Raw genomic sequence first — 8502 nt, 5'->3', positions numbered from 1 at the left:
AAACAGCTCTAACAAAAACATTCCAGGGTTTATTTCTTCTATTTTTAGAGCGCTAGTTTTTTTTTTTCTTCTAACAAAAACCAAAGAATGATGTAACACTGCAAGAACATAAGCATTTTCCCATTAAATCATCTTCAAAAATAGCCGTTTTTACTAGACTGACCAGTCTCCCATCCCCCACACTATCTAGGACCATTTCAAGGCAAACAGGTAAACCCAAATAAAACATTCCTTTTGTGAAGCTAAAGCAGGACAATCTACGACAATCCAAACGCAGCGAGGCCGACGACCAACTACTTGCGCGCGGCCTCCATTACCAGCAGATAGGTACGTCCTCCACCGACAGACTGATCGGGGAACATCCAAAGGTTCAGGGGTCAGCTTACAATGGATGGACAGCAAATAAAGGACGAATCATTTTAATATTAATTAAGATATTAATACTTAGTATTTTTTTTAAATTATTTTTTAATAGATTAGCGTTCTTTAAGTATGGCAAAAGGTAAGTCTAGCAAGGGTGAGGGGGGATGCCTTTTCCCGTATAAGAGACTGAAATACGCAAATCTCTTATCACACCCAAAATGGAGACAAAAAAAAAAGCGCGAAGGCAGAGGAGCTGCCACGCCATCGACCTACATGCTATGCGTTTCCACCACTAATTGTTCAGCAAAAATTCTTGGGGGTTTGTCAGGTGTACATCATTTCAGCCATATGGGACATCTTCTTTGGAATATACAGGTAATATTCCATATACCCAGCAAGGTCTTCTATAGTCACGTCGTCGACCGAAGCCCTGGCTTGCTCCGAGCAGGAGCGGGGGGATCCGGACGCGCCGTTGCCAGAGTTCTGAGTTCGATTTTGTAAGGGTTGTGAGATGTCCTCCTTAATGCTCCTCTCGCATTCTGTGAGCATATCTCGCAAGCCAGAAAATGAGTAGACCTCCATGTTTTGCCAGTGTTTGCATCGACACTCTTTTCCTTTGCAAGTGCATTTCTCGGCCGTGTTGAGCTTCGATACAGCCTGGAAATCCGAGGGTTGACCGGCCTTCAGGGCTGTCCCACCCACCAAGGTGACGGAACGCAGGGTCTCTGAAGTTGTATCAGAGGCAGATGCTCCTGAAGCCTCAAGGCAGAATCTTCTGTACCCGTTGACATTGAGAGGAGGGCTGGACGGATCGTTAGCAGCTGAAGGGCTAATATTAGCAACGGCCCCGTCTTGGGAATCGCACAGGCTTTTGTGTTTTAGCGGAGTGCTGCAAGGTGTCTTTGAGCTACAATGTGTAAACTTCGGTGGGTGAAGGACTGGGGATTTGGAGCGTCTTCTCCGAGGTGTTCTAGATACTCCTCGAGTGGCTTTTCTTGACGTCCTACAAAAAGGAGGGGAAAAAATAAAATAAAATAAAAAAGACACTTTAAGGCTAGTTTATAAATATGTGTAGTATGAAAAAGGACAAAAGAGAATCAACGAAAAGAGAAGAAATGTTTGAAGGTAAGGGTTTTGTAATGGGTTCATTAATTAGTGGGTAGAAAACATGAATTATGAGACAAATGGACTGATCTATTAAGGGAAGCATGGAAAAGTTGAAGATATTATATCACATCCAGACCAAAGATTAAGAGAACGGTGCTTCCATGTCCTTCTTTTCCGCAGCTCTGCTTCTCCTTGTTCTTCTGTCTTCTTTCATGGTCTGCTTCTCCCTGGTATCAGCTCCGTGATTGGAGGAACGAGGGAGCGGCTGTCCCAGTAAGGAGCGCAACAGCTCGGCCCTTTTGCAGAAGTACTCCAAGAAACCAAAATAATGCAGGTGGATGTGCAGAGAGGTGCTAAAGGGCAGAACCACGGCGCCAGCCTATACCCTACGGAGCCGATACCAAGGGGAAGCAGACGAAGACAGAAGACCAAGAGAAGAAGTAGAGCTGTGGAAAAGTAGACCGGGAAGCGGAAGTGGTCGGCGGAGGAGGTAGGGAAACATTGAGAGCGAGTACGAATAATTTAACGCTCTCTAGTTTTTGCTGGTTTCTATGAGGGCTCCATCTTGATTTCGGACATATCCAAACGCACGTGCCTATTCAAGACCCATTCTTACCCATGCCAGCTTTCTTTTAAGGAGCCCAAGACTTTAGGTTTGGTGTCTTCCAACGAAGGTCTCAAAGACGCTCTTGTACTGCAGCCATCAGCGACATTCAAGCATGCCGTACATCTACAAGATAAAAACCACATGTGATTAAGCACACAGCTTGCACATACAGGTCAATAGTTCCACACATGAAGACAACATGATGATTAAGACTTGGATAGTAGTCCCTGCAGGATTTGTAGGACACCCCTTTCTGTATAGGAACCTATAGCTTGTGGAAGAGTAACCTTTACACCCTGCACAAACCACATTTCACAAAGAAACAATTGTATTAATTACAACGATGACACGGTAGTGGAGAGGGGACGGAGAGGCACCACGTTTCTGCAGAGAACTGGGAGTTTGAATACTTTTGTTTGAAAGCTGAACAAAATTAAACGTGTTACACTCCAGGACCAAAGCAAATTTTCTGGATATTATTCTCTTATTTATATAGCGTCAACAGTTTACGCAGTGCTTCTTACAATACATATAGTCATGGGGTCAAACAAAGGCACACAGAAAGTTGAGAGGTAGCGTGGGGATTGTATCAGTGACAGGGACGTTATGGTGTGTCTGAGGGTGATGGAGGAGCAGGAGCAGCAGCAGCGCTACGGAGGAGCAGCAGCAGCGCTACGGAGGAGCAGCAGCAGCGCTACGGAGGAGCAGCAGCAGCGCTACGGAGGAGCAGCAGCAGCGCTACGGAGGAGCAGCAGCAGCGCTACGGAGGAGCAGCAGCAGCAGCGCTACGGAGGAGCAGCAGCAGCAGCGCTACGGAGCAGCAGCAGCAGCGCTACGGAGGAGCAGCAGCAGCGCTACGGAGGAGCAGCAGCAGCGCTACGGAGGAGCAGCAGCAGCAGCGCTACGGAGGAGCAGCAGCAGCGCTACGGAGGAGCAGCAGCAGCAGCAGCGCTACGGAGGAGCAGCAGCAGCAGCAGCGCTACGGAGGAGCAGCAGCAGCAGCAGCGCTACGGAGGAGCAGCAGCAGCAGCAGCGCTACGGAGGAGCAGCAGCAGCAGCAGCGCTACGGAGGAGCAGCAGCAGCAGCAGCGCTACGGAGGAGCAGCAGCAGCAGCGCTACGGAGGAGCAGCAGCAGCAGCGCTACGGAGGAGCAGCAGCAGCAGCGCTACGGAGGAGCAGCAGCAGCAGCGCTACGGAGGAGCAGCAGCAGCAGCGCTACGGAGGAGCAGCAGCAGCAGCGCTACGGAGGAGCAGCAGCAGCAGCGCTACGGAGGAGCAGCAGCAGCAGCGCTACGGAGGAGCAGCAGCAGCAGCGCTACGGAGGAGCAGCAGCAGCAGCGCTACGGAGGAGCAGCAGCAGCAGCGCTACGGAGGAGCAGCAGCAGCAGCGCTACGGAGGAGCAGCAGCAGCAGCGCTACGGAGGAGCAGCAGCAGCAGCGCTACGGAGGAGCAGCAGCAGCAGCGCTACGGAGGAGCAGCAGCGCTACGGAGGAGCAGCAGCGCTACGGAGGAGCAGCAGCAGCAGCGCTACGGAGGAGGAGGAGCAGCAGCAGCAGCGCTACGGGTGCCTTATATGTTAGTACCAGGATTTTAAATTAAATTCTAAAGGTAATTGGGAGCCAGCGGAGGATAAGTGGGTAAGCAGAAGAGGAGTGGCGGTAAGGAAGATAAGCCTAGCAGCAGCATTTAGGACAGACTGTAGAGGAGAATTGAGACAGTGGAATGCCAACAAGCAGATTTTTGCAGTAGTCAAGATGGGAAATAAGGGTAGGAAGAAGAGTTTTTGTGGATTTTGAGAAATAGGGGGAAGCGACAGATGGTTTTTAGGTGCAGGCGGCAGGATCTGGCAAAGAACGCGAAGGATGAAAGAAGTCAGTCAAAACGGTTTAAACAGAGTAAATCACTTGTGTTCTAGACAAGGGTTCACCTAAATCCTGGTCTGTTTCTAGTCCTCGAGGCCTGGAGTTGGTCATTAAAAGTTTTTTTGTGGCAAAGTTACATGGGGAATCAGTACTACAAAGTTAGCTCCATACAGAGCTGAAGGCCAGTTGCCCATACTACATTTCCAAAGACTTTTCCGTCCACATTTTACTTGCTTATGGCTTCAGAGTCTTTGGAAACGTTATATAGGCAGCTGGCATCCAGCTCTACACGGAGTTAACTTTTTTACATACAATAAATAAATTCAGATTTACCCCTCAGCATCAACACGCAGCTTCTTAAACGCGCTCTGTAGGTTTTCCTCTTCCCCGTCTTTGGCTTCCGATTCCATCACGGAGTTCTGACAGCAGACGGGAAACCAGAAATTGCCAGAGAAATCTGAAATGAAAGCAATCAGGAGAACAGTGAGATGGCAGTGACCACACAGAAACAGGACAATGTGTATTTGCCAGGTTACCGGCACAATTCTCTATCCCCCCCCAAGTGACGTCCCGTCTCAGAAGAGAGGTGCGGGTAAGCCATGGTAGCACCGGGTCAGCAGCAGACCAAGATACACCCTCAGGGGTTAGGATCAAATTCCCATAAGAGGTCTCTCTGCTAAAGTTAACTTGGAACAGACTGGTGGCTCGAATTCGTAAAAAGATCTGGTTCTAAGGGATCTCGTCACCCATGACACTGCGTCACGACATTAGCAGGAGATGGCATTTCACAAATTCAATATTATGAGAGAGAAGAATGAATTCCATTTTGAGGAAATAACCCACAAGCTGAGTCACCGATTCTGTTACAAGTGAGTCATGGCGAGGGAGACCCAGAGCCATGACACGAGAGCCACGGCCAATACACATCTGATGATGTCACTTTGCATCATACGGGAGCACAGTTGTTGATTGTCAAGCTCAGCCTCCCCTTCTTTTGGAGACAAAGTAAGTCGTGTCTATAGAGTATAAAAAAATAACAGTAGACAACCTAGTCTTTTTGGATCTGTGTTGCATTAGACAGCTGCTAAAAAGCCAAAGGTGGTTTGGCCAGCTGTCTAATCCAAGACGCAGCATCCCAGTTATGTAGTGTAAGCAGTCATATGTATGACAACACAACTGACCCCCATACCCTGCTACATAAGCCAACAGCCACGTGGGAACAGAGATGCCCCCACCTTCAAGCTGTAGATTAGCGTTTTGAGCTCGTACTACGAAGTCCCTTCCTCTCTAAACTTTCATTAGTCAGAGTCCATCTGAGTGATTAAGACTGAGCAATTCTATTGTTGCCCACAGGCAGTACGACAGAGTCAGGGGGTTGGTCTAGTAGATTGGGGCACAGATAACAGAATGAGAACTCATCCTAATGGCTGATATGCAGCTGCCTGAACACATTATACTAAGGGGCAAAAATCCAAACGTTTTGGATAAACAATAAAACAGCTCAATATGTTTGAAAATGTATTTTAATCGGACACTAAAAATGGGATTTCTCTATTTAAATTGCCGTTACGGTTGCAATGAAGTGTGACGTTAGCCCTCACGGTGCTAAACTGACCCCATCAGGGATCCTTCAGAGAATCCAAGGATTTTTGCTGACAAAGCATAAAGCAAAACAGGATTTGCGAGTTAATAAAAGAAAGTACCGTGTCTTGGAGCCTTATAAACATATCACATTGCGGCAAAGGAAAGGGCGACACACAATAGTTATTTTAAGCCTTTGCCGGTTACATAACCCAAAAAGCAATTATAAAATCGTAGTCATTGTTTAGTCACGTGCCGGAACGCGGGCATCAGCGTCTTGAACTCCGGAGGGGAAACAATCAGCGGCTATTCTTCTAGATTTCCAGAGGAACAATGGAGTACACATTAGTAGGGCCAGTTTAATGAGATAGGCCACCCTTGAGAACCCCCCAGTAGTGGGGAAATAAACCATGGGGGATTCAAGTCCAGACCCCCAAATTGTATACCAGTACCCCAAGTCTCCCAATGGACTTATCTTTACTTTCCCATCAAGCAGAGCTTTGCTTAAAAAGTTACAAGACTTTGATTTGGAGAGGTGACCGGACCTTTAAAAAGAGCTGTCAAAGATGTGGCTACTTCATGGCTAGGAAGGGGGGCTCAGGTGCCTGTCTGATGGGGGTATGTTTTTAGGGATATGCCAGGCGGGTAAATTTAAAGTAAAAACTACTTGGATGGTAAGAAAAAGCATTCATTAGGATACCGGCTACAGCCGCTGACGTACAGCTTTCGCGTACCCGTTAGTGTTGCCGGCGCACGGCAACCTAACTGGAAAAGCAGCTACTACACCCGTCAGAGAGCCCAGAGCATCATAATAATAATAATAATAAATATATATATATACACACAGCACAGTATATATAATATATATATCTAATACTTAGCGCAGTACAACAGCTTGCTATATGAAATTAATCTTTCATACAGGGGTCCCTGCCCAGCAGAGCTTGCAATCTAATATTATAGGGCGCGTTCAGGAAAGGCATGGTTACTTTAGATATGCCCAGAGAGTTTGCTCAAACCCCGCAATTTAACCCTAAAGAGGGGCAGCCTGCACCCAAGGCCAGAGGGCCCAGTGGTTCCCCAGGGTAACTCCCCATGTAATTGCCCCACAGTCACTGACACCACGCTGTGGGGAGCTGCCTTCTGGCCTAAGTCACGCATAACGGTGACATTAATTGCCCTGCCTCAGCCACCCCAGTGCAGGTAGCGGGGGTATTACAGAGGCGCCACATAGAGCAAGTGAGCCGCCGGCGCCCTGTACCGCTGCGTGCCTTACCATGTACCCCAGCTCCGGTGGCAGTCGGTAGCGACGGAACACAGTTCACTTTCCTTCGCTCAATCCCCGTTGTTTATTCGCGCAAACAACCCCACGGTGACTCTGCATCCCAGCGCCAGATGACGTCACCCGCCCACTGCCATAGAGACGGCATACAAAACACAGGACAGAGCGGCCAGACTGCAGCGCGTGCGATGGTCACGTCACGTATGGCACTGCGTGCCACGACTCGTTTCCGAATGGAACGCATGGACTATACGCCATGTTTTTTTGGTTTTGTATTTGAATGTATATGTGTATATATATATATATATATATATATATATTAATTAAATACGGGCTATTAAAAAATATCACATCACTGTACCCACTTTCTGCTAAGGTCTGACCTTATTGCCCCTAGATTTTGCTTAAAGTAAAGGGGAAGTCCCACAGAATTTTTTTTTTCTTTGGGCATAACCCTCCAATGCTGAGTACCCCCAGCGCTGTATACAGTAATATAACCCCCAGCGCTGTATACAGTAATATAACCCCCAGCGCTGTATACAGTAATATAACCCCCAGCGCTGTATACAGTAATATAACCCCCAGCGCTGTATACAGTAATATAACCCCCCAGCGCTGTATACAGTAATATAACCCCCCAGCGCTGTATACGGTAATTACACCTCAGTGCTGTCAGAGGCCGCCATTGCTGTCAGTCATGTGATATTTCAGGTGACTTTTCCTGGTCAATCACCACACTGAGCTGATGCTTTATGGCAATGCTAATGAAGTCCCTTCCTCCATAGGCTTTCATCAGTCAGAGAGTCTGACCGGGTGATTAAGACTGAGCCATTCCATTATTTCCCACAGGCAGTATGATAAGGAGTCGGGGTGTTTGTCTAGTAGAGTGGGACTCAGATAACAGAGCGAGAACTCATACAAAAGGCTAATATACAGCTGCCTGAAAACTTTATATTATGGGGCCAAAACTACCACTGGTTTAATAAAGAAAACAGGAGAATATTTTTAAATCCAATACTAGGAATAAACATGGTGGGAGTTCCCCCGTTAAGATGCCGTTACGTTTACATAGAAGCGTCACTCTAGCACCATGTGGGGTGGGTAAGAGACCCTTCAGAGAGTCCAAGGACACGGATCAGTTCTGCTTAAACGAGGCATGGAGCCAGAAGCCGTATCTAGCATGTCACGTTCCTAAAATAGGATGATGAGCTCTACCTGCTACAGATGCTTTTACTTAATGGAAATCCTGTGACTCCAGTTCTGCTGAATACAGCACCGTGGGGGCCGATTGTGTAACAGCCCCGGCTGCAAAGTCATTCCACGGAAAAATCCGTCAGGATACAGCGTTTATACAAAAAATTCAGCACATACCCGGCGGATACTATTTAAATATTACATACATAAATATTGAGGATTGTCTCACGTTATATAGCCATATATCGCTTCGACCGACACTGCGTCAAGGTTTGGCGAGTCCTAATCTAATTTTTCACGGCTGTATTGATTACCAAGGGGTTGAATCAGTGGCACTGCACTGCAATTTAACCCAAAAAGCAATTATAAGCCATCTTTGGACACCCTTAATGCCCATACCTGGGAACTTCTGAGCTCCTTGCGGGAAGTTCCCAGGTATGCTAATGAGGCTGCTGTGTGGTAGGAAGGGAAGATTTTGATACAAAGTAACAAACTGGGCTAAAA

General features: G+C 47.5%; 1 protein-coding gene across 1 annotated transcript; it reads right to left on the bottom strand.

Annotated features, from left to right (window-relative positions):
• Positions 1–687: 687 nt before the first annotated feature.
• LOC149280970 (oxidative stress-responsive serine-rich protein 1-like) lies at positions 688–4351 on the bottom strand. Its single transcript, XM_089499965.1, has 3 exons — positions 4275–4351; positions 2087–2200; positions 688–1366 (listed from the first exon to the last, which is right to left on the bottom strand). The coding sequence occupies exons 1-3, from the start codon at positions 4349–4351 to the stop codon at positions 688–690; spliced, it is 870 nt and encodes a 289-aa protein (XP_089356091.1).
• Positions 4352–8502: the final 4151 nt, after the last annotated feature.

The sequence above is a fragment of the Sceloporus occidentalis genome, unplaced genomic scaffold, assembly GCF_023333645.1.
Source record: "Sceloporus occidentalis isolate IW3139 unplaced genomic scaffold, rSceOcc1.0.p SCAF_143, whole genome shotgun sequence".
Lineage (NCBI taxonomy): Eukaryota > Metazoa > Chordata > Lepidosauria > Squamata > Phrynosomatidae > Sceloporus > Sceloporus occidentalis.
This window is presented reverse-complemented; position numbering and strand designations above follow the sequence as displayed.